General features: G+C 36.6%; 1 protein-coding gene across 2 annotated transcripts; it reads left to right on the plus strand.

Moving 5' to 3' along the window:
• Window positions 1-1,729: 1,729 nt before the first annotated feature.
• Window positions 1,730-25,108, plus strand: ERMN (ermin). Of its 2 annotated transcripts, none has more exons than XM_033112275.1 (4): window positions 1,730-1,784; window positions 19,792-20,140; window positions 20,795-20,887; window positions 24,122-25,108. In XM_033112275.1, the coding sequence occupies exons 2-4, from the start codon at window positions 19,900-19,902 to the stop codon at window positions 24,643-24,645; spliced, it is 858 nt and encodes a 285-aa protein (XP_032968166.1). In that variant the 5' UTR covers window positions 1,730-1,784; window positions 19,792-19,899; the 3' UTR covers window positions 24,646-25,108. The 2 variants fall into 2 exon arrangements, with proteins under 2 accessions (XP_032968166.1, XP_032968165.1); XM_033112274.1 differs by having other exon boundaries at window positions 1,745-1,784; window positions 19,202-20,140.
• Window positions 25,109-26,441: the final 1,333 nt, after the last annotated feature.

A 26,441-nucleotide genomic window follows, 5' to 3' on the forward strand; every position in this document is an offset into this window, starting at 1 on the left:
AGGTTCAACCAGGAAAATAGAAACCACTGTGGGGGATACAGTGGGCTGCTTATGGCTTATTAGGTTGGTGCAAAAGTAATTGTGGGTTTCGCAATTATTTTTAACCTTTTAAACTGCAATGACTTTTGCACCAACCTAATAGAACATACTGCTGTCTCTTCAGAGAGATGTGGAATTCTGTTCTCTGAGGGAACTGAAAAGTGGTGTAATAAGCTCTCCCACTAAATGAAAGTAATAGTGGGCTTTCTTTCTCTTTAGCATTTTGTTTACATTTCTGAAAACTGTAGTAAATGATGTCTAGAACTTCATAAAAGCATTCTTGGGGTAGGAAATCCTGTTGGGGGTCTGTTCTAACAATTGATTTGTTGAAAGAATTCATGGAAGGGTGGCACAAATGTAGAAGAAGGTATGCTCTGGAAAGAGTAAACAGAAAGTGTTTTTACCTAAAGATATGATAAAGGAAGAAAACACTATTTAGAAACAAAAAGAAAAAAAAAATCTGGGCATAAAATTCATATACCGCATGCTGCCTCTATATGCAATAAACAGATGCCAACGTGCATTACTGGTCAGAAAATTTTGGAATCACAGATTTCCATGTAGAAGCTTTCAGCAGGCAGCCAATTGTCCCAGCCTTTGTTTTTATCTAGATGAAAGCTTGTCTTCTTTGAGAAAGCTAAAGGGGCCATAGAATATTTCCCCAAGGCTTGGCTAGCCATACACAGGAGGAGTGTTATTTGCAGACTGCATATGCTTATTCCATTTCCAAGTGCTGTAGGAAGCGCTGCTAATGAGCTCCAGAAGGCAGGACTTTCTTGAATTTGATAAAAAAGCAACAGTCAAAAGTTATTAGTGGTAATAAAGGAAAAAGATAGAAGGTAGATAGAAAAACAGAAGGTAAGCAAAAACTTGGGAGTCTGAATGATGGACGGATTATAAGCATGAGGAAGATGTGGGAGTCCATTTTTTTTCTGTGTTTTCTGCAGCGGGGACAAGGGCATCATAGCCATTTTTTATTCTAACCACGTGTGTATGAAGTAACAAATAACAGCATTTGAACAGAGGAGCTCTTTTATCATCAAAAGTTGCCAGAAAGGGTACTAAATATCTGTTGAGAGTTAAATTTCTGATTGGACTGATGAGGAAGAATAGTTCCTTCTTAAAGCAAGTGATAAGCTAATATTGGAAGTAAGTTAATTGAAATACTTCTTTTAATATTCTAAAACATTCTTAAGATTGACATGATGAATAACACTATTATACAGCTGGCTGGCAGAATAGAAAGAGAATGGATTTTATAGTCAGATAATTCTGGATTTTAACCTTGCTCTGCCCTTGACAAGTTCCATAACCTTGGTTAACATACATAACTTTCAAAGCTCAGGTTTCCTACTCGATGCAATGCAGATAGCACGACTATCTCAGTGGGTTGTTGGGAGGATGGGGGGGAGAAATCATATACACAGGGCAAAGTGAAGCTTGGTCTTTCACAAAGAAGTTACACCAGATTCCTTCTTGAGGGCAGATGGCAGATTGATAGAATGCTATGTTATTGGCTAGCAGTCAGCCAGCCCAGCGTTCAGCAGATTCAGATATCTAGGCTCCCGTGAACAACCTGGCACGCCAGACAAACTTCAGAATTTTGGATTCTAGCCCAATGTGTTATTCTGTCTGTCATCCATGTCACTTTTTTATTAAGGGTCTGAAGACCAAGAGTCAGGAAAAAAGGAAAACAGTTGAGAGGATTACAGACGCTTGAAGAAGAAGCGAATCAAATGAGATTGGTAAGAGCTCTACTAACCCAGCTTCAAGGGCAGAGGATTTTAAATCTACCTTTGGCTAGCCTTCCTCTGCAGCCTTTGGTTTTCCCTTTTAGATGTTTTAATGGTAAATAATGCTTCTCATGAATATTGAGATATCTTCTGGGATGAGGTTCCTGGAAGCATTTGCATTCCTTTTTGGTTTAGGACTGTGAGAAACTTTCCTTGTGATTAGAATGTTGAGACATTATTTTCCTTTTCTTATTGGTTACATAGTATTTAGGTATTTCCAACATTGAAATGTCAGGATCCCACAATTAGAAAATATGGATGTAGATGAGATCAGTCAAAAGGTCTCAGCTTCTATTGATAAAAGCTCTTTTTATGAGACCTGCGTTGTCATGGTGATTGGGAACAGAGACTGAATTGGGAAGGGATTAGAGAAGACATTATACTGTGGTAAAAGGGTTTAGTATATATAAACTATGGAGAAAAGTACATTTCTTTGATCTAGTCTTGGACATCACACAGCCTGCTTACAGGATGCTTACTGTCAGACATTATTAAATCAACAAGTAGCTATAGATTCTGTGAGCCAGACAGGCTTCTTTTATCTCTACGTTAACTGAGTGATAACTTCAAATTTGAGAGTGGGAATCGAGTATGGAAACCGCCCTGGTAGTTAACATCTGGAAGCACTTTAAGAAGAGTTCAGGAGGCACTGATATCTTACACAGAAACATTCTGATACTTATAAGTCAGTTCAACACATTTGAATATTTACTTAGCCACAATTGTGCACTCAGCACTCTAATAGTTATTGCAGGACATGTGAAGGAGGTACGATATTATCTCTAACTTAAAGGAGATAAAATCAGATATCAAATGCAAACACATCTTTATATTTGTTGGTGAGTCCTTTTAAAATTCTGTATAAGAAGCTTTGGGAAGCAGGCTTAGGAACTTGTACCATGCACCAATTTTTCAAAGAATTATTTTTTCTTAGTAATAATTAGTATAAATATAACATCATTGATAGTATCAGGACAATACATTAAAATATATATCTTGCACTATAGAACATTTTCTATCTTTTATATACTAGATTTATGATTTTTTTGTCACATCTCATCTCATTTGTACTAGTTTTTACTTGTTATTTAATATAAATCACTTTTATTTTTATTTAAATTAGTTTATGTGAATAAGAAGTGGGAAACTGAAAACAAATATTGCTTGTTATAAATAGAAGGTAATCATAAAAATAAGTAAATTAAAACAAAATAATATAATTAAATTCTAAATTAATGCTGTTGGGTGCTGGAGGCCTGTGACCTAGTCTCCCTTTGATTAACAGGGGCTAGAGAGGTATGAAACCATATTAGCACCAAACAGAGATTTTCTTCTTTACAAAATTACAAGTATTAAGAGATAATTGAAATAATTTTCTTACTATGCGATTTAATGTTACCTAACTGCCAACTAAAATCATCACGTTCCACATTTTGGGATTCACTGCCTTGAGGCTCCAAGGTCAACTTCATGTATTGTATTTTATTTACTTTTACAAGAACATTATGAGGTTGGCATTAACAGCATATTCATTTACTAATCTAATTTTACAGATGTGGAAGCAAAGTCACAAAGCCATTAAAAGACTCCCCCCGTGTTTAATCAGTGTTTGATACAGACACAAACCCGGATTTTTGAAAAACGAAACCTTTTTCCATTATACAATGAATGTATTATATTATTCTGTTATATGCTATTATTGTATTATACAGTATACAACTATTATTTCAAGCCCTTTGCCCCTCCAGCATTATTGAAATATAATTGGCTTATGGTGTAAGTTTAAGGTGTACAACATGTTCATTTGATACACTGATATATCACAAAATGATTACCACCATAGCGTTAGCTATCATCAGCGTCATGTCACATAAAAAATTACCTTTTTTTGTTTGATGAGGACACTTCAGATTTACTCTCTTACCAATTTTCAAGTGTGTAATACAATATTATTAACTATAATTACTATGCTGTATATTAGATCGCCAGGACATATTCATTTTACAATTGGAAGTTTGAACTCTTTGATTAACATCACCCCATTTTCCCTACCACTCTACTCTCTGTTTCTATGAGTTTGGTTTTTTTTTAAGATTCCACATATGTGATTTCGTCTAGCATTTGTCTTTCTCTGTCTGACTTATTTCTCTAGGCTTTTTTATTATTAAATATCTCAAATAAGTGAATAGCAATAGAAATTTTCACACTTTTTTTTTTTAACAAGAAATAGGACACTGCTTTTCCTTAATTCAATACCCTGATAATAGGCATTTTATTAAATAGAGAGATATTCAACTTTTGCTAGTGATTTTCTTTCAAGAGGGGTCTAGATTGGTAAGTAAATTTCATTCATCTGCATTATATGGAGCAAAAAGAGATTTGACCTTGATGGCAGTATGGAAAGTGTACTGAATTCTCCAATGAACTCAGATTTAGAATTGGAAATAAGGGCTCCTAATGCTGAAAACTGTAAAGTGACAGCGGAAAGAGAAGCACAGATCTGAAGATTGGGTTTAGAAAGGCTAAGGTCCGAAATGGGTTGCAACTTATGATAAAACCAAGGATGACAAAAATATCTTAGTTACATTTAGGACAAGAATATGATCATCAAAGAAAAACAGGGGAGTATTTCACAGTAAGGGTGTAAAGCGGATGATGGATGATGTAGGAGAGTAGAACTCTTAATTCCTACTTTGCTTTGTCTTTTCTGTGAAAGAGACAGACTTCTACACTAAACTGTAAAGAAAAACATGGGTAAGGAAGACTAAAATATGAAGATGGAATAAAATAATATAAGAGATAATCTTGCTGCTAAAAATGAGTTCAAGTTTCCTGCTGTGGGCAAATAAAACCCTAGGGTGCGATATTCTAGGGTGCAAATGAGAACAGTGATATGTGAAGAAATTTCAAGAGTAAAGGGAAAATGGAAGATAGGAAAATGCAAATGTCAATTCACATTTTAAAAAGAGAAACAAAACAAGAGTATATTCTATCGTTCCACATGAGTGAGCTCTAAATTAATGTTGGACAAGGTTCCAGAATGAATTATTAAAGAGATGATTCATAAAATCCTAGAAGGAGATTCAGCAAGCTTTCTATGATCAGTTCATGACAGAATAACATCATTTCATTCTTGAGCAAGAAACTTTGTTCTTTGAGTATGTCTGATATTCTATAGGCATATTGGAATTTCTTTCATAAAGTTTCTAGGGTAAGAATGGAGAAGAATGGATTTAATGTGGTGATAAGTACCCTACTGCAAGATGAACAGGTGTCTGAATGAGGGCTGCTTAATACAATAATGTCGTCCAAAGAGGAGTTTCTTAATGTTGTTTCACAAGGTTCTTCCATGTTTAACATTTTTTTATAGGACATGTCTGCTGGTGATAAAGTCCTTCAGGTTTTTTTTCTTTTTTCTTTTTTATTAAAGTTTATTGGGGTAACAATTATTAGTAAAGTTACATAGGCTTCAGGTGTACTTCGGTTTTTGTTTGTGTGAGAAAAGTCTTTATTTAACCTTCACTTTTGAAAGATAAATTCACAGGATACAGAATTCTAGGTTGGTGGATTTTTTTCTTTCAACAATGTTAATATTTTACTTTACTCTCTTCTTGCTTCGGTGAAGGCTAAAAAACCCCAACTTTTCCTCCCACCATCTAAGTTCTTTCAGCTGGGCTAATAAGTCAAATGACAGAAAGCAGATTAACAGGAGAAAGTCAAATTTTAATATGTGTGCACGAGGAATTCACATAAGCATGAAAATTCCCAAGACTGTGAGGCAAAATTAGGTATATATATATGTCATTTTTGATGAAAGAGAAAAGGAGGTAATGGGAGCTTAGATTTCAAAAGTGAATATGGGTAATTTACAGATAGCTGAGAGAGTGGAAAACTCCTGCTAGGCAACTCAGAAAACAATGGAACCCTGCTTGGAGTCCTCCTATCATACCTAATTCAATTAGTCTAAGGGGGATATGATAAAATATTCTTCATGGAGCAGGTCTTTCCATCTGAATCTCTTGGGCAAGAAAGGGGGAGGGTCAAATGTCTTTCTGAGTCTTTTTTTTTTTTTTTTAAGATTTTACTGGGGAAGGGGAACAGTATTTTATTGGGGAACAGTGTGTACTTCCAGGACTTTTTTCCAAGTCAAGTTGTTGTCCTTTCAATCTTAGTTGTGGAGGGTGCCGTTCAGCTTCAAGTTTTTGTCCTTTCAGTCTTAGTTGTGGAGGGCGCAGCTCAGCTCCAGGTCCAGTTGCCGTTTTCTAGTTGCAGGGGGCACAGCTCACCATCCCTTGAGGGAGTTGAAATGACAACCTTGTGGTTGAGAGGATGCGCTCCAACCAACTGAGCCATCCGGGAGCCCAGCAGCAGCTCAGCTAAAGGTGCCATGTTCAATCTTAGTTGCAGGGCCATTGCCCACCATCTCTTGGGGGACTCAAGGAATTGAACCAGCAACCTTGTGGTTGAGAGCCCACTAGCCCATGTGGGAATCAAACCGGCAACCTTCAGAGTTAGGAGCATGGAGCTCTAACCACCTGAGCCACCGGGCCGGCCCTTTCTGAGTCTTTTGTTTCTTCATATCCAACTTAAAATCAATATCCCAAAAGGCAATTTTAGGGTGGTAGAACTGTGATCCCCTTCACTTGCATGGTTTCTGATGAGAAGTCTGCTGTAATTCTTATTCCTCTATAGGTAAGGTGTTGTTTTTTCCTTCTGACTTCTTTCATAATTTCCTCTTTTTCTGTTTTCTGCAGCTTGAATAAGATATGACTAGGTTTCTGTTTTGTTTTTCTTATTTTTCCTGCTTGGTATTTTCTGATCTTCCTGGAGCTGTGGTTCGGTATCTATCATTAATTTTGGAAAGTTCTTGGCTATTTTACTTCAAATATTTCTTCTGTTTCATTAATTCTCTCTTTTTTTTCCCCTGGCATTTCAATAACACATATGTTATGACTTTTAAAATTGTTCCACAGTCCTTAGATGTTGTGTTATTTTTTTTCTCATTATTTTTTACTTTTTGCATTTCAGTTTGGGAAGTTTCTTTTGCCCTGTCTTTAAGTGTGCTGATTCTTTCCTCAGCTACACTGTGTCTATTGAAGAGCCCATTAAAGGTATTCCTCATTTGTATTTCTATTTTTTTCTCTCTTTTGAAAAAAAAATTTATTCTTTTTTAGAGTTTCCATATCTCTGCTTTATTGCTCATCTGTTCTTGCATGTTGCATACTTTTCCCATTAAATCCCTTAACATACTCATATTAATGATGGATATTATATCATAAAATACTTGTCTGTGTATTTCAATATATGTCATATCCGAGTCTTGTTCTGATGATTTTTTTGTTTCTTCAGACTGTGGGTTTTTTTTTTTTCTTATTCATTATTTAAAGATGTTCAAAACGAGAATAGTCAAATGTCTAGAGTGGATGCTATAGAGGAGATTCAACTATTGGACAGTAAATTTCATAGATTCAACTCAAAGGTACCTTCATCCCTGAGCATCTTTGGTTCTATGATCAAGAGGCAGGAGCTCTCAGTAGTAATCCTGTCATTTCCGTTAACTACTTATATACATTTTGTCAAGTTTATTCCTTCTTTAGAGAAGAGAACTAGGTAAGTTAACTAGCAAGGTAAACTGCTGGTCAGTTAAACTATGAGTTGAGAACCTCTTCACTCCTGAGGACTACTAACTCAAAGAGAGACAAATAAAAACAGTTCACTATCATAGAGACGTACAGAATCACTCAAACCTAACTAAGGTCAGCCTATTTTTTTTAAGAAGAATGTTTAAATGTTCCAATTTTCCTCAACTCAATACATAAACAAATGTTTTATTTATATATTAATGCCAGTTAATTTATTGAATAAGGAATCAAGGGAGGATAAGAAAGATTCAGTGACACACAGAGAAAGGATGAGAGTGAGCTGGAAAAAAAAAGGGTAATTGGCAGAAAAAAAGTTCTATTTTATTTCCTGACTCCTGTGCCTCTCTCATGCTTTAATTTCTACTTCATAAAACTCCCCTTTTATGAGGTTCAAATTTTTTATCTATAAAAAATGGGATTTGAGTAAGATTTTTTATTTATTTGTTCAACAAACATTTATGAAGTGCATGCTTGTTATCAGGCACCATGCTAGTTCTCTGTGTGTGATACAAAGAGGCAGTTCCTTGCTCACTCTAGGTTATCTAAGCCTATGTCAAGTCAGTGACAAGATGTCTGTGATCCTGGGCTGCTGGTATTGCCTTTGAAAGTTCATAACTAGACGCAGTCTGAAATGGTTTGCTTCAATCATCAAATGCTTGTGAAAGACTGTGAACACTAGAATGTTCCACCTGTACACATATTATTATTATCCAAAAGCCTGTGCAGAGAGCATGAGGGGTCAGAAGTGAGAAAAGTAACAAATCACTGTTGAACTTCCACTAATTTCCCCTAAAGGATGACTATGAGTTCTGATTCCTGTCATTCTCTTACTTGTTTTCCTCATCTCCCTCGGGATTTTGGATGGAAGAAGTGGCAAGTGACACCTTAAAATTGGTCACAAACGTCAGCCCTAAGCATACATTTTATATTCAGCTAGAGAATCTCACGAGAACATAGCCTGGGAGATTCTACGCATGAAATTATTTTTTAGTGTAGATGGTAAAAGCTAGTTGTAATCTTCAGGCTTTTCAGTGCACGTGAGCTCTTTCTCTCAAAACCAGCCTTGATGGATGTTACTAGGATCTCTTCATCCCTTCAGTCTCTGTGAATCTTGACTTTTAGTAAGGATGGCTTGATTTTATCAGGCAGTTGTTTTCTACATTAGAAATGCAAACAAGTGTAAAGGTTGTCGAAAGTTTATCCATGAACACAAGACTAAAGAATATTAAGAATGTGTGAAATTGAACACTGGGATATTGAATAGCAAAAGAAGTGGAGACCAACCTATTTAGAATAAACCTAAAAAAATATGATGGTTGAATGCATTAAAAGATGGCCTGTGACTACAATATTAGTCACCTACTCCCCTGGGGTCTCCGTTAAATAGAAAAGCTGTCTGGGAAACTTGAGTTTTGCTTTCAAGGACAACTCTTTATTCCACGTGATTAGTTTTAATAGAGTGTGTTTAAGGGTCCTTGTGTTTAAGGGCATAGGCTCTGGAGCCAGACTTTCTTGGTAGTGACTTTGGCAAGGTACTTAAACTTTCTGTGCCTCAGTTTTCTTAGCTGTAAGATGATGACAACAAGAGCACCTATCTCAAAGGACTGTTGTGAAGACTGAAGGGCTATTAACAGCTCTTTGACCAATCTTGGTGCACAATGAGTGCTAGAGTCTGTTGATTATTGTTATCATTACTGTTATTCCCAGAAGTTTATTTGTCCTAAGGCTTTAAGTTCTTAAGCAGTATGAATAATGAAAAAAAAGTTTTGTCCTCCAAGAGAGTTGCTATCCTTTATTTTTCCTTGTGTAGGTGTGTGCTGGAGGTTAGGAAGCATAGTATTGCTTATGAGAATTTGTACCAGAATCACTCAGGTTCTTCTTTATAGTGCATATTCCAGGCCTCCACCAAATCAGAATATCTGTAAGTATGATCTAGAAACCTGTGTTTTAAATGAGGTGCCCAGAAGAATTGAGACCAATCCCCAACATTTAATTTGAAGACAACTGAGTAAAGCAAGCATAGCCTGCTTTTGCTAATCACAGCAATGCGTACATTTCTAGAGCATATATTGGACCCAACCACCGAGCTCTCTGGGTAGGATCTTATTTAATCCTCAGAAGAGGCCTCTGAGAATAGCTTCCATCATGATTTCAGTTTTTCAGGTCAGGAGTTGTTACTTTTATGGGTTCAATGATTTCTCCAAGACAGGCTGAGGAGGGGCCCACCTGGGTGGTGTGAGGTCTACGTGTCCTGAATATGGTGTTCCTAAACAGGTCAAACAAGTCACATCCTGTCTGAGCATAACCTTCTCCTCTGCTGAGGCTTTCTGTTTTGGCAAACCTGACCCACAATATTCATCTTCAAATTAGTCAGGGCTGACGTGGAAACCCCTCTATATGAAAAATGTATGAGCAAGTGTGTATTCTACTGAGAAGATCTGTCCAGCGAACAGCCAGGAGGACGGGTGAAGATCAGAACACTTCAAGAACAATCTGCTGTAGGGCCCTAGAGCTGTGTTCACTTCATTTTCTAATTTAAACTCTGCCTATCTGCCAGTAGGTGGCGTCTTCTTAACTTATACCACAATTATACACTGTAGGAAACCCAGTACTTAGATGGTGAATCGCTAACATTTAATTTAAACAGATAAAAAAAGATTTATAAAAGAAGGATGGAAAATGGATCAGGGATATGTTCACATGAATTTTCCTGTCATATTCTAATGCCAGAAACCTCTAGTGCCAACTCAAAGCATATGTACATAACACAGACCATGAATCAGGTGCGATGCTTACTCCTACAGAAGTACAAAAATGAATTACACAATGCTTGCAAGGACCTGAAAATATACTCTTAAATTGCATTATTACTATTGCTCAGCTCTCACTATGTGTTAGGCACCGTACTATGTGATCCACATAAATTTTGTCATGCAATGTAATCTTTTCAAATCCTCCATGAAATAGGCATTCTCCAGACTCCCTGAGTTTCTGAAAATTAAGTAATTCGCCCAACTTCATATAGCTTTTCAGTGACAGAACTGAGAGTTGAAGTCTTTCAATTACAACATAAGTTTTTCTGGCAGTGAGGTTCGGCAATTATACAAATAATAGTGCAAGGCAAAATAATGAGTTATTAAAACAACAAAAAAAAATCAATTGCTAAGGGGGCTAAAAGAAAAAGGCAAGTAGACCCTTTGGATAAAAGTGTCATGAGATACTTTGTAGAGGACATAATGTTGGAGATGGGGCTTGCTTGAAACGTGGCTCTGACTTTTGTGGAGGGAGGAGGAGGATGCTAGGGTGGAGGAGGCAGGTGTTTCAGACATGGGGGGAAGAACAACCCAAACATGGACATTATGAAATCACGTCTCTGCGGCATGGGCCAAAAAAAAAAAAAAAAGTAAAAGTGGGCATTTTTGGGTGATAAACCTGAAAAGTAGCTGGATCATGTAAGGCGTTTGTATTTAACGTGACAACAATGGAACAATGGGCAAAAGCTGAGTGTGTGTGTGTGTGTGTGTGTGTGTGTGTGTGTGTCTCTGTGTGTAGGAGATTGTGGCAAATAGAAATAGAGAATCTTTTCAAAATTCATTTATTTGAACATGTATTATGAACCAGAAAATGTACTATGGGATTTACAATATTCTCTCAATTTGGAGGTAGGGGACAGAGGATTGGAGACTGGAGGTGGGAGATTGGTTTGAAGACTATTGACAATGGCCTATAGGAACCATTTGAGAGCCTAAATTTACTTTAATGTATAGACCCCATTGAGTGAGTGTGCCGCTCTGCTGCCCATGTTTCTCTGACTTGCCCAGCACCTGAAGTACATTTCCTGTCTGACTTCAAGTACTTGGCGGTGAGTAAGCCAATCAAAAAACGGAGTTTTAAAGATACTGCTCTCCTCATCTAAAGGTCAGGAGTACAGCTGTCCAATATTCCTTTCTTGGATTCAACACAAAGGCTTTACAAGAGATTTTAATATACCTGCAGATACATTTCGCTCATTGAGAGCCTGTGAACTTTCCTGCTTTCCCCGAGACAAAGTTTACCGAGCTAAATTATCAGAGGCATCTTAGGACAAATTGTATTTGTTCATGGTCACATCACTCTCACCTTCTTACAAAATCAGACAACTTTTTTTTTTTCTTAAGGAAAAATGTGTTTAATTATTATGTTGCCTTTCTCCTCTTCTCTGAAAAACAACATGTTACCTTAAACTCCTAGTGACATTCAAAATAATTTTGGAGGAAGGCTGCTGACAGTGATTATTACTTTCATGCAGCTCTGCTTCTCCAGGAAGATTAGAAAATGCTTTCAAATTACCAAAGAGTGCGTATGCATATACAGTTCAAAATTCTCTTTCTGTGGTTCTATAAACACCTGCACAAATTCCACTTCTATCTAGGTAACACTTAGGAAGTATCTGTGAATAGAGAAACAATTTTTTTCCCATTAAAATATGTTAAGGAAAATCCTAGTGTATGTAAGAGAATTATAATTGCTTGGTTTAAAGCTCTCGAGAGCCCAGCCCATGGGGAACACTTCCTCATGTATCCAGGATAGTGTATGTTTAAAATGATGGCCAAGAGAGTGAAATGATTTTATTTTGCGAGGCTCCTCCCTTTCTTACCTGTGCCATTGCTCTGCAATGGTCTCATGAACATGATTCATTCTCTACTGCATGGATTCATGTGAGAGATAGATCTACAGAGCCACCCTGTTATTTCATACTCCTTTAGGATCAGTTTCCACCAGGTCAATACACTGGGGTAGCCGTAGGCTTGTCTCACACACTAATCCCAATCCTTACTAAAGGTAAGGAGGGTGGAGCCATGGTACTCACCCAGGTGTGTGTTATTAGATGGAACAGATGCCACCATTATTTGCAATGACCCCTACAACAAGCCATTCTAAAGGGTGCCAATGACTGAAGGTTTCCACCACCCTAGACTACAGAAGGGACAGGACTGAAGCCAAATTAGATCTGAACCCCATGTATGTGTGCCAGTCTTGGCAGCAGGCATGTCGCAGCCCCACATTGCCTCCTAGTGAGTAAACAAGAGGCTTTGGGTAATTTAACTCCATCCATCTCAGAAGTCAAATTTCAGAGTTTGGCTTGGTAACAATCAATGCAGTTTCCCTGGATTAACTCAGTTTTTGCAAAAGTCTAAGAGGAATAATATGTGAGAATATGCCTATTATAGATGAGGGATCTGAGTCTCTTTGTATGGAGGCTATCTTAAGCTTTTTGTTGGTTTGTTTATTTTACAGTCCTAAATTTCTATGCCCATTTTTCTTTTCAGTAGTGGACACTTGTTCCAGACTGGGGCAGTTGAAGGAGTCTATTCCCCTAGTCACAACAACTAGTTCAGGAATTTACCCTATCCTAAACTGGCCCAATGAGGGCCATCCCATGGACTTCAGCTGGAATTAATGGGAAAGAAATGCTCCTTTTCTTTACATCACTAATGATCTTGGTAACATAAGATTAAGGTTGCCAGAGGAATATTTGCTATGGCCTAGGGAGAATTGCCTGGGAAAAAAGCCAATATACAGGAAAATAGAATAGGAGAGAGAGACAGAGAGACAGAGAGAGAGAGAATTTTCTGAAAGCCAGAATAATTCCCATATCTGTGGAATTTGTTTTGAATTGAATATCTTTCACTTTCAACTAGTGAAACATTTTATACCAAATAGACACCACGAGTGAGATGCAGATTATAGACCTTAAAATGTGGGATTGGATCACTGGAGGAGCAATCACAGTGAGAATATGCTCATCCATGATTGTGAAGCTGACCACCGTTGCTATAAACTGTCCCCTTGAATCTTGATTCAGACCATTTCCTACTGAAAACTGAATTTTAAAGCACTTGGTATTAAAAATATCAGGATGATGGAGGGTTTATAATTTTATTATAATTTTTAGGAAACTGTTACATGTTTCAGTCAAACCTGTACTGTCGGAAAGATGAGAAAGAAGAGAACAGAATCTTATTATGAGCGGTCTTTTTGGCCAGTAAGAAGCAATCTGAGATAGTTAAGATTCAAAACGACATTATCACACAAATGTGGGAAACAGTGAATTTTCTGTGTTTAGCCAGTCAATGAAAATGAAAACGGAGAAGCAAGAAACTTAGTGTATTAGTTTCCTATTACCGCTGTTACAAACTACCACAAATTTAGTGACTTAAAACAGTACACGTTTATTCTTTTAGTTCTGGAGGTTTGAAGTTTAAAATCAAATCAAGGCAGGGCTGTATTCCGTTCAGAGGCTTCAGGGAAGAATCCGATCCCACATCTTTTTCAGGTTTTACAGGTTGCTCATGTTTCTTAGTTCATGATCTCTTCCTTGTATCACTTCAACCTCTTGCTGTCAAGTCACATCTACTCCCTTGGACCTTCTTGCCTCCCTTTGATCAGGACCCTTGTCATTATTACAATAGATTTGATCCACAATCCAGGATAATTTCCCCATTTTAAAATCCTTAATTTAATCACATCTGCATAGTCCCTTTTACCATGTAAGGTAACAATTCTCAGGTTAGGGGAATTAGGATTTGGACACCTTTGTGGGTGGTCATGATTCAGCCTAAGACACTCAGCTGGAGATATGGGACCCAGAAAAAGACTGAACCCTCATGTCCACCCAAGTACCTTCTAATATTTACCTTCCTCACAATCAAGACAGCAAGGTTACCTGTAACATTGTTTAAATCCATAGATCCAAATAAGCATGAAGCCAACTCTGGACTTTCTAGTTAAATGATCTGTGTTAAATTCACAGAGTTTAACATTCTTTGAATTGAGTTTCTGTAATCTGCAACCCACAGAGCTCTGATTCATACCCTTGCCTAGGGTCACAAACCAGCAGAACTAGGATTTTGTTCCCAGTCATCTGATGCCTGAGTCCATCCTCTTCACCGTTATAGCCGTCACTGATGATAATGCTCATTGATCCTCTATTTGAGGGGATCTCTTAATTCTTGGCTAGTGCTCTCCCTCCCCACCCCCCAACCCTACCTGTCTGGGCCACAGCAACTTACTTTGTGGCTTCTTTTGCAGTACACTCCCCTCTAATCCTCACCAAATTCTCAGCCTGTCTCTTCCAGTACTTTTTAAATGGTGTACAGTGACTCATTGGGAGGCTAGGCCCCAGATTCTAGGACCACAAAAAGATATAGCTTTCCTGGGAGTATAAAAAACTCTTTGTCTTCAGAGAGACAATGGACAAGCCCACCCCGCCACTCCCAACTCACCTCCATGGCTTCTTGTTAGATGTAGTTGAATTTTCAAATTCTGTTACATTAAGTTCTTAAAAGTCATGTGCTAGCCATAGACTTCATTCTTGGCTTCCTGAGAGAAACCATCCTTTATTTTGAGATCTTATATTGCTAAAATGACAGCTGTTGTTACACACTACGCATAAATATAAACATAAGGTACTAAGATAGCACAAGGTAGTCAACTTAATCTAATTTATACCAGGTGGCAGGCAGTTACTGTTTTTTTGAAGTAAAATACATGGGTACTGATTGATTTTATTGTTATAACATTTTATATTTCTGTAACAATTCATTTTTGCTGGGGTGTCCTTTCAATTTAAATGATAATCCCTTAAGTGAACCATTTTAGATTATTCTGTCTTTTCAGGGTCACTCAGTGTTGCACACCCTCTATTCCCTACAGAAGATTCTATGGGTATTTGGTGGGATTCTGAGCTGAAAGTTTGCATATGTTGCCACACTGGCTCGGAGAGGTGTTGAAAGTCCTGAATTATGAGGTTATTTGTCCACTTGACCAGTCTAAACTACATTTCCCAGAATTCTCTTTCCTCAATATTTTCAGAAAATAGAAAGGTGGACTAAAAGAGTGAGATTTGTAGGGCAGAATTGAAGCAGCAGCTATTTTATAGTTCACACACACTGTTGCTGATCTGCTGGCCCACTGCATGGGGCAGCACTGGGCCTGCAAGTGATCTACCTTCTCGTGGATCCTCCTTCAGTTCCTCTTGATTCCTGACTCGTGATGAGGGGCCCAACTTCTCCCGGGGGATGCTCATACCACTAAGGTCAGAGGCAGTGAAAACTAACACTGGTTTCAGTTTGTCTCTGTATGTTCCAGCTTGTTCTTGCCCCATATGTCCGTTCTCCCTTCCAACTTCCTGCCCTATAGACTCAAGCGACACCTTACTTGACAATAGACTTATAGAGACAGTTAAAGCAGCACCCACAATATTGTAAGGTCAAATCCCTTCAGATAGATAGATAGATATAGATAAATAGATGATAGATAGATAGATAGATAGATGTATCTATTAATAGTTCTCTTAGTGGTTCTAGCTTTCTGTTTCAACCCTGATTGATACAATACGCCCGTCTCAACTATGGAAATCTCTGTTTATATATTGACTCCAAGCTTCCAGGATCAAAAACTTATCTTGTAAATTTATTTCTAGTTTTTAATCAGTGCTCATTGGCTGTCTGAACTGTAACATTAACTTGTGGCTTGTCTTTTCAGATATTATTAAAGGTCAAGCGCTTATGACTTTTCTCTAAATCTTGTTTCTGGACCTAATATAGCCTTAACATGAATCATTTGGCGTTTGATAAATGGAATGTGGCTATTTACATAATTTTATTTTGATACTTTACATTCCCATGTGAAGATCTTATCATTATCATATTTTGTTATAGATTTGATAATGGCTACAATTATACAATGTCCTTTACTATTAAGAAAAATAACTATGGAAAAAGACAACTAATCCAGTAAATCATCTAAAAAAAAAAGTCATGTTTCATGGAGTCAAGATTATGTAATAATATTTGAATTAAGGATCATTAGTACAAATTATAACATACTTTAAAAGTAATAGGCTATTACAAACAATGGCAACTTACCTCTTTATGGATAAATACCCCATGTTTTATTTATATAGTTGGATAGACTCATCGTGATGCTAAATGTATCTTGCGCTGGCAACTACTTGTAGAAAAAATAATACATGTTACAAACCATTTACCTGACCTCCCTTATTTTGTAGGACAGCATAAAAATACTGCTTTTTATAGAGGTGAACACAGTGGTTAGCTGATGCCGATGGAACTCTGGATCCTTTTTCTATCTTTCAAAATCCGAAATAATTCTAGTGACAGGAAAAAATGTCAAAGCATGGCGTGAGAAAGAAGATAATGATAATAAAAAAAATTATACTCCTGTAGAAACGAAGCCAGAGGTGTACATTGCAAGTTGCTATAGGGTCATAGAAATCTATGTGTAGGAGAGATAAATTAAACTCTCTAAACTCTGCTGTGCCCCTGAATTGAAATGCTTAGAAGTCTGAAGGGAACTGAGAGTGATTGAAGACAGGTCTTTAAAGTTAATGGGAGCGTTTCTACATTTGTATGTTTATTGCTGGATATTTGATAGAACTAGTGTCACTTCCTGCTCTTAAGTATCTCACAATCTAGTATGCCCCCATGTGTTCCTACTCTGGCCTTGGTTTCTGCATCCTCCGATCTGATTTCATGCAATATTTTCTTCTTGCCCCAGATTTTGGGCTGTTCTCACTTCAGGTTGGTGGGGTTGATTGACCTTGCCTTCAAGCTCGAGATTCTGATGTTTGAATTAAGTGATTAATCCTGTCATTCCTGGTGGAAGGAGACCCTCTGGCCCTCACAATACTGTCCTCAGCAGCTGGTGTCTGTCTTGGGAAGGCCTTGATGCCACCTCAGACACGCTGCTGACCTTTCCTGGCTATAACTACTTATTGTACACCTTGTTGGCAAGGTGGTTAATTCATCAGGCTGGAACCCAGGGGGACCTATGGTTGGAGGAATCATCCCAGGGATGGCACTCGGTTTGATCTATGATACAAACTTTCATTAATAGGCTTACTAGCTGTGTGACCTTGAACAAATTCTTTAATCTTTCTGTGCTTCGCTTTTCTAGTCTGTGAAAAGGGGATAATAGTAGCACCTACCTTACAGGGCTGTTAGGAAGATCAAATGTGTTACTGTTTGTGAAGCAATTTGAATAGTGCCTGGCATATAATAGGTGCTTTACAAATGTTTGTTAAAGAAATTAAGAACAAACAAATGAAGGGTAGCAGAATATGCCACCCCAAAATATATCTTTTTGGCATAATGATTACAATGAGCCAATTATTTTTGAGAAACAATAGACACTGGAGAAGCTCTGAAAACAGAGTTGAGGATGTAGGGAAATTTCCCTTTTGTAGGAGAAATTGACATTTATAAAGAAAATCTCTATTTGTAAGTGTGTCTCCCTCTCTGCACCAGGGAGAAAAGGGTAACTCTAAATCACAAGAGAATCTTACCAGTGGCGAAGGAACTCACTTAAATCTGCATAATAAATCAGCATAACAAATCTGCTTACCGTTGTTTACTGTGCTTTTCCTTATAACCCCTCACAAGGGGCCTCCCACCCACCATACACAACTTTCTTTCTTTTGTCTTTCTTTTGTCTAAATACAGGTGGTATTTAAGTCCATAGCTTGGGCCATCTCAGGGAGTTACTAAGTTTACCTGGGTATATCCTATGTATAGAGGTACACATGTTAAAAAACGTCTGTTCCTTTTGCTTTTGTCAATCTGTCTTTCATTACAGAGTCTCAGCCAAGAACTCAGAAGGGTAGAGTGAAAATTATTTTTCCTCTCCTACCCCAACAAATAATTAGTATGTCGGGTAGTGAAGAGCTAGTGATGACAAGGAAGAAAATTCTAGGATCTATTAAAGATAGATGTCTTCCAAGTGCTTGAGAGAAGGTTGAGACCAGTGTTATTATTTGTCATTCCTGATATACACCTTAATGAACTCAGCCCTAGCTACAATTTTAAAGGTGATAAATTTACAATTACTGTCCCACCTCTCTTCTTCTTCTCTTTAGAAAAGATCTAAAATGTGTTATCTTGGGAGTAAAATTTATTCATTTATTTAATAATATATACATTTAATAATAGTAATAAATATATATATTTATATTGAGTACCTACCTGGTTCAAGGCAGATGCTACAAGGTGGGGACACATGTAATAAATTAACTAAGGTCCTTGCCCAAGTAAAGCTTAGATTCTAGTTGGTGAAAGAGGCATTACACAGATATTATAATTAGGCAATTACTTGTTTAATCACAACTGTGAAGAATATTCTAAAGGACAAAGACAATGTGTGTCAGGATTCCTGTCTTAATCCTGTGGGTCAGGGAAAGTGTCATTAAAACAATGATCTTTCAGCCTCAGAGCTGAGGACTTAGTGGATCTGGTTAGGCCAGGGGTTTAGCCTTGTGGAAAAGGAAGGCATTTTGAGCAGGGAAGCAGCATGGACAAAGGCTCTGGGTTCATTTTGTACCTACGAGATCCAAAACAGGAAAAGAATTGATATCTTCTTTAAAAAGGAATGTGTATTAGGTAACAGATGTTTTACATAATTACCTGTTTCTACCTAGGGTAGCCTGTGTTGGTCCTGTATAGTTTTACTAGCATCATGCAATATCAGTAGGGAATATAGAGAATAATTCTGATTGGGAGAGGAAAAGCTTCATGGAGGAAATTATATTAGGGTTTTAAAGGATGGATTGGGCTTCAATAGATGAAAGTCAACTAGAGGATAAGAAGTTATATACCAAATGCATTACTCTAAAACTAACGTTTTTGGTATTAATAAGATGGCAGAATATTCTTTTTTGTTTTTTCTTAGGTTCCTTCTCTGGTCTCCTGAAAGCATACCATAGAATCTGCTGTCAGAACCACTTACAATAAAGTTGTCCTGTTTACAGGTTTTTGATAAGCTGTTTTTATTCTTTAATAAATAAGAAACGAAGCCATTGTCCCCTAAAAAATAGCTGAGGTTTTACTTGAACAAAATCTGTTTTGAAATGTTAAGCTGGTTATGCAGAACTAATATGCCTCAAGGTAGTCATTCTCTCTGGATTAAAGCTGTGGAACAATTGTGGCTCCTGTTACAAGGAAAATGACAAAGGGCCATTATGAAAAGGGACAAAAATCTCTGTTCCCAGAGGGGGACTGACAAGCTGAAAGTCCCCCTCTCCAGGCTAACACAAAAGCCTGATTGCCTCAGATTGTTTGTTTATGTAAATCAAAATGCTGCCATTAATTCTGCAAGGAGGACAGCTAAGCAACAAAGAAGGTGGTGATTGGCCCAATTCTTGTTCATGGGCTGGTGGCAAATCTGACAAATCCTATTGCTTTTGTTCTAAACTCTATCTGGGCACCTTTAGGGAAATAAGTTTGTTACTAAGTGCTAAAGTCAATCATTTGTATTCTTAGACTGGGAGTTGGAACTATAGGACTTGAAGACAAGAGAGCATATCTTATCAAAGATCTGTTCACTCACTTTCCCCAAAGCTCTCTCTAAATTGGACTCAAGTGTTCATCATGACAGATGTTCCAGGGACATTCAGTCAGGTTGAGTGTAATGGGGATACACCACCTGAAAATGGTCAACAACCAATCACTAAAACCAATGAGGAAGCCAGTGATGTGGATGACACCCCACCATTCTACCGGATAGAACCTAGTCTTGAAGATTTACCCACAGAAGGAAATCAGAAGAAAAGTGAAAAATTACAAGGGAACATGGTGCTCAACTGGTCCATGGATAAGAAAAGTCTAAAAGGTAAAACATTTTTCTTTTCTTCAGTTTGCTTGATTTGATTAATAAACTCAGAATCTTTTGATAAACTTATGATAGGAACGAGCTCTATATCCTCCCACCCCTGTTCCTGCTCAAATGTGACTTCTTATTCTACTACAGAGCATAAAGACTAAACTTCTGCCTCGGGTCAAATACAGGCTTATTTATTTGATGTGCTTATTTATTTGCTGTGACCCTAGCAACATTCCTATTCTCCTAAAGACTTAGTTTTCTCAGTAGAAGAAAATGGAATAATAGTATCAACATTTGTAGGGTTGTTGCAAAGGTTACTAGGTAAATGTTGGTTAAATGTTAGCTACTGTTATTTATTATTATTATTTTGGATAGCCTCTTTATCATTTGAGCAAAAGGAATTCAAAATTTCAACTTTTCCTCCTAAATATACCTGAAAGTATCTGAATTAATGGTTCCATACCTTATATAGGTATTAAAGGAGAGTTATCATTATATTTATAAATAAAAGGAACCAATGAAAAATGAGCTGGGAGAGTGAGTTATTTTTAGTGATCATAATTAAAAATCAAAGAATCTACCTAGTTATAGTCTACATTGATAATTTATTTAACCTTGCATTACTTAAATATTAAAATAGTAATCTTGTTGGTTTTTTACCAGAAAAACCAGAAGAGAATCTCTTTATTGTTCATAAGGCTATCACAGATCTTTCTCTACGAGAAACAAGTGTTGATGAAATGACATTCAGAGAAGGTAAGAGGAACCTCTGTATTATACACAGAAATTATTTGACTGGATATGAATGACAGTTTTTGCATGGGATGTGCTTGATTGTGGTGTTGAAAGAGTTATTCAGGCAATGCCTTTAAATGCTCAAAGCTGCTATATATAGGCAAGTAAAGGAGTATTGACTATTTGTGGGTTCCACCTTAGAAAGTACTCTAGAAGCTTCCAGAATGAGACTGCATGAATTGGTGTAACTGACTAGCACATTTTGACCTGACGATATATCTGCCTATTAATAAGTTAGTCCACTGAATAAACCTTTCTTCTTGATTTATTGTCTCCAAATCTGTGCGATATGTAAATGTTTCAAAAATGGATTTATTCTAAATGTTTACCATTGATATATAACTTAAAATAATCTTATACATTTATTTGATCTACAAAAAAATTCTAGGCCTCTGATGCAAGCACAAAATGGTTACCAAATTCTTGTCAAAAAATCTCCCAGGTGATGAAGTTAATTTTTAATTGTGTTGTTTCAGAAAATGGGAGAATAAAACGAACACTGACTTTTAAGTGACTATATTATATCTCAAATAAACTCAAGAGATTCAGAGATGCACAATCTTTTAGACTTCTCTAAGGAGACATTAACATTCAAGTGATTTCCAAAGAAAGTGAAGGATAAAAATCAATTAATCATTTAATGCCTCTCTTGCAGCCATAAACATCTTATCTGAAAATTGAAGTCAACTTGTTAGACCTAAGCAATTTAGTTTAGTTAGGACCTTAACCGGCAAAATATTTAAAGTATTGTTGGTTGAAATATTAGAACATCACATAAAATAGTAGATATCAAGGAAGACATGAATATAATTGAGTTTCCTGTGTGGTTCCACTTTGCCGTAACACCACTCAGGCTGTCTGCTGACCATATGCAGTAGTCCACTGTGTAGATAGTTGAGGAAGAATATAGAAAGCAACAGCCATTGTCAAGTTTCTTACAGTATCACAAATAATTTATAAGACTGAAGCCCCTATGAAATGAACTAACTAACCTCTTTGCCCTAGTCTTTCTGCTTCCAATGTAGCAAGCTCTCAGACGCAGGGGTCTCAATCTTCCATCTACAGCCCCTTTCAAATTTCTAAATCAGGAAGTCCAATGAAGACAGGAGTCTTCTAGGGTCTTTCTTTTTTTTTTTTTTCTTTTCTTTTCTTTTTCTTTCTTTCTTTCTTTCCTTTTTTTTTTTTTTTAACCAAATAGAGAATAAGAGCAGTTTGGATTTCTAAAGATGGTCTCAGGGTGAATTTTCCCTGAATGAATTCTTTTGTGTTTGGTGGAATGCATGTTTTCCTATAGTCTACAGGTCCACATGTTGTTGTCTTTTACTTTTACAATGGCAAAGGGTCTCCAGAGAGAATACTCCTGGGTTGAAAAATAGGAGGATGCTAAAAATATTTAGGAAAAACTATAATTTAAATTCAAGAAGTAATTTCATACATGAAAACTCCATACCCCAGTCATGAATATGAGCAAAAGGATCAGTTTCTTTGGTTCTTGTGAAAACAAAATAAGGAAACAAAATAAAGCTCAAGATGATAGCAAACAAACATTCTAATACATATTAATTTATAATCCAAAGTACATTGACCAGGCACCAATGACCTGATGGGAGCTGTGTACAACTATATAGAAGTGATAATCCATCTTTAATTCTATCTCTTTTTGTAAATTTACGATCTGATATCTATAGTTGGGAAAATCAAAATAAAAAGAATGAAAAATCTTTCATTGAAATGAACTTGTGAGCATCTTTCAATGAAAGTAGAAAATTGTGGAAGGGATGATCAAGGAGGAACATTATCTCTCACTCTAATTTAAGATTGTTATGGTGCTGAAAGGCAATAGAAAACCCAGGCCTGACAAGGGACACAACCCAGACAATATTTCTGAATCATGGGTATTACAGATTGAAGCTTCCTACAGAAGTCTTCTAGGGATGAAATCCCAGAGAACAACCTCTTCTCTCTTATAATTAATTACTTTCATAGAGCTCAATAAATACTGTTGAGGATATGCTGATACCATGTTTCCCCGAAAATAAGACCTAGCTGGACAATCAGCTATCATGCATCTTTTGAAGCAAAAATTAATATAAGACCCGGTATATAATTATATTATATTATATTATATTATATTATGTTATGTTATGTTATGTTATGTTATGTTATGTTATGTTATATTATATTATATTATATTATATTATATTATATTGACCCAGTTTTATTTTACTATAAGACCGGGTCTAATATTAATTTTTGCTCCAAAAGATACATTAGAGCTAATTGTCCGGCTAGGTCTTATTTTCGGGGAAACACGGTATGATCTGTTTGAAAAGTGAAATTTGCAATGAATTAAGCCTCTTAAAAGTCACTACATGGTACCAAACAATTTGAGTTAATTAGTTGTCATTTGGGACATGTCTAAAACTGTAGGCTAATCTAGTACTATGTAGATATGACATTATTTTTAAATCATGACTCTCTAGGAATTAATGCCAGATATTAGTTTATATTGTGGGTGCTGTGGTGGGCCTGGTGCTTTAGTTAGCCCAGCTCATAACTCCTGATCATCGGTGGTCCCCTGCTCCTCCATCTACACATGATACATTAGGACAACTTTGAAAAGCATGGTGACAAATACTGACTGTGCTACTCTGAGCATGACCAGATGTGGAAGTCATTGTTGGAAGGAAGCCTTTTTTTTCCTGTGAGATATTTTTATAATTTTCCTTGAGGAACATGTGTGAATGTGTGTGTGTGTGCGTGTCTGTGTGTGTGTGTAACATATAGGTCCAAATATTTATTTTGTATATATCCACCCATGAGAAGCTAGACAAGATTTTAAGAAGTGTGTCTCTGGGAATACCAGCCTCACGAGGTATCGTAGTCTACAGCAACAAAAAATCCATAGTCAAATGAGGTTGAGTTGACTTTCTTGGAGATTTACAATGTTCGTTAGCATTTTAAAGGCTTGGATAAATTCTGAAGAAGCTTACTTATCTGTGTTTAATGCAGTGTTTTCCAAACTAATTTGATAGTGTAACCTACTTTATTGTGTAAAACATATTAGTAACCCACAGACTAATATCCCATAAAACATATGCAGGGAACTAATTGTCCAGACAAGTAATTTGGAGAATAACATCTGAGTATTTTGGAATCTCTGCACATCTCAACTACCAATTAATTTTGCTACAGGGCTTCAGTGGGAGAGGATTCCTCTGAGCAGCAGTAACCAGGAAATAAGTAGACAAAAGGAAAGGATTGCTGAACAACCTCTAGAAGAAAGAGAAGACGAGGGTAGGAAGAACGAAGCTTATCAGGCAACTGAGATTGAATGGTTGGGATTTCGAAAACCTAGCCAAGTTGATGTGTTGCATTCTAAACACGACAAGGAGCAAGAGGTCTGGGATGAAGAAATTAACAATGATGATGATGATGACGATTGCAATGATGATGAAGATGAAGTTCGAGTGATAGAATTGAAGAAAAAAAATGAAAAGGGTTCTCACTTAAAAGAGGAAGGTGATGCAAGTGAGGACTCCGCACTGAGCAGCCCCAGTTCCCAACCTGTGACCCCTGATGAGCAGCCAACCTTTGGGAAGAAGAGTGATATCTCCAGAAGTTCCTATTCAAGATACAATACAATATCCTATCGGAAAATCAGGAAGGGGAATACCAAGCAAAGAATTGATGAATTCGAGTCTATGATGCATTTATAAACTAACTGAATCTGAGAAGTTTTCATGTCCACTAAAGCAAAAGCTAATCCTATTTTCCTGAGATGCATCTTTGTATGCCTTCTCTGAGTTATCCCTTCTAAGGCTGTGGAAGCTTACTCTCTGTCTCACTGTAGAATAATGTGGAAATAACCCTAGACAAAATTCAGTCTGGTAACCTCAAATCAAAACCCTTAGATTGATTCTTGGACATTTACTTCTTAAAACTGCACTAATATGACATTATTGATAAACACTAAACAGCCAGAACCCCTGGGGAATCGGGTATGATTTAGCTTTAGAAGGAGCAGAGCTGGGAAATGTAATCATGACATGAAAGACACCTATTTGAAATCATTCCAATATTTCCTTTGGGGTCTTTCTTCCTGTACCTTGAGGGTGATAAAAAGTCTGTTGTTAAATCTTTCTTACTTTTAAACATGATTTTATAGAGTCTGTCAATAAACTTTTTAAAATACTCTGCCTTTCCTGTTATCTTCAAAAAAGATTTTAAGTGGTTTTCCTTGGCATTTACAGAGTGAAAATTCTGTATAAGCCTCCTTCGTTCGTGGTACCATCACTGATTTTTCTCACTACAGGGGCTGAGCAATTGTCAGTCAGGAGAATTCTGTTTACTAAATGTTGGATTTATGCTCTCAAGATGAATTAAATCCATTGTGAGGTTGATGCAGGGAGGGGCTAGGAGATTGGTGGACAATGTATTGGATAGTTTTATTTCTGTGACTTCAAAGAAAATCTTGTCTAGCACAGTTAAAGTCATTAAAATGAAAATGACAGCTTTAACACATTTTAAGAAAATGCCCCCTCTCTATTACTACACTCTCTTTTATTAACAATATCTCAGAATAATTTTCTTTCCTTAGAAACCCGAGACAACTCTAATCATAATTGTATTAGTTACTATGAAAATGGAAATAATTATCTTAGAATATTTTCAAAGTAGATTGTGAGCTCGTATTTTTAGTGAGAAAGCTCTGATAGTTGTTGGGAATATATAATTTACTGGACCTCAGCCCAAATGAAGATGCTTAAAATTGTGCTTGTGGAGTTTCACTCAAATCAATGTGTCAAATAACATATTGAATATTTATGAAAAGGGAGAGTCTATATTTATATTGTCTTCATAGCTCCATAATTTTTCATTTCTTGCTTCCATATATATTATCCTGAACTTTCTGTCACTACAGATAAACATTTTTTTGGCTCTGCAAATAAAAAGACAATTCCTTATTGTCTGAATGTAATACAGTCTTCATTGTACTATTCAACCCTTTGTTTATTTCTTTTTCATTTTGTAAAAATACCCTGGGTTAGCCTTTCTTAGATTATTGTTTATTTATGTGTAACAAATCCCACACATTCTTTCATTCTTCCTGGTCATGTGTTTCCATAGGATCATATACTATTATTTAGTATTTACAGGACTCAATTTTGAATTTGAGATTTAAGTGATCCTTTTATTTTTTCAAACAGATATTTTGCAACCTGACCATCTAAAATTCTGCCACCCTTTATCTGTATAACCTATAGATTTCACTCTTGACAATGCCAGTTTTCAGAATAAAGCCCAGGAAATCAGGTCTTTATTGATAAACTGAGGTAGAAGTTTGATGCACTAGGACAATTTGCTGTTTATGTAGATCATCTAAATCTTTCCATCTGGACACACTTTTTATTCTTTTTTTCCCCCTGGGTCACTGATGACCCCTACAATTTTCTACTTAACTTCAAAGCACAGTATTGTGTTATCCATTATGGAACTGGACCATATTGTTAAC

The sequence above is a fragment of the Rhinolophus ferrumequinum genome, chromosome 8, assembly GCF_004115265.2.
Source record: "Rhinolophus ferrumequinum isolate MPI-CBG mRhiFer1 chromosome 8, mRhiFer1_v1.p, whole genome shotgun sequence".
Classification (NCBI taxonomy): domain Eukaryota; kingdom Metazoa; phylum Chordata; class Mammalia; order Chiroptera; family Rhinolophidae; genus Rhinolophus; species Rhinolophus ferrumequinum.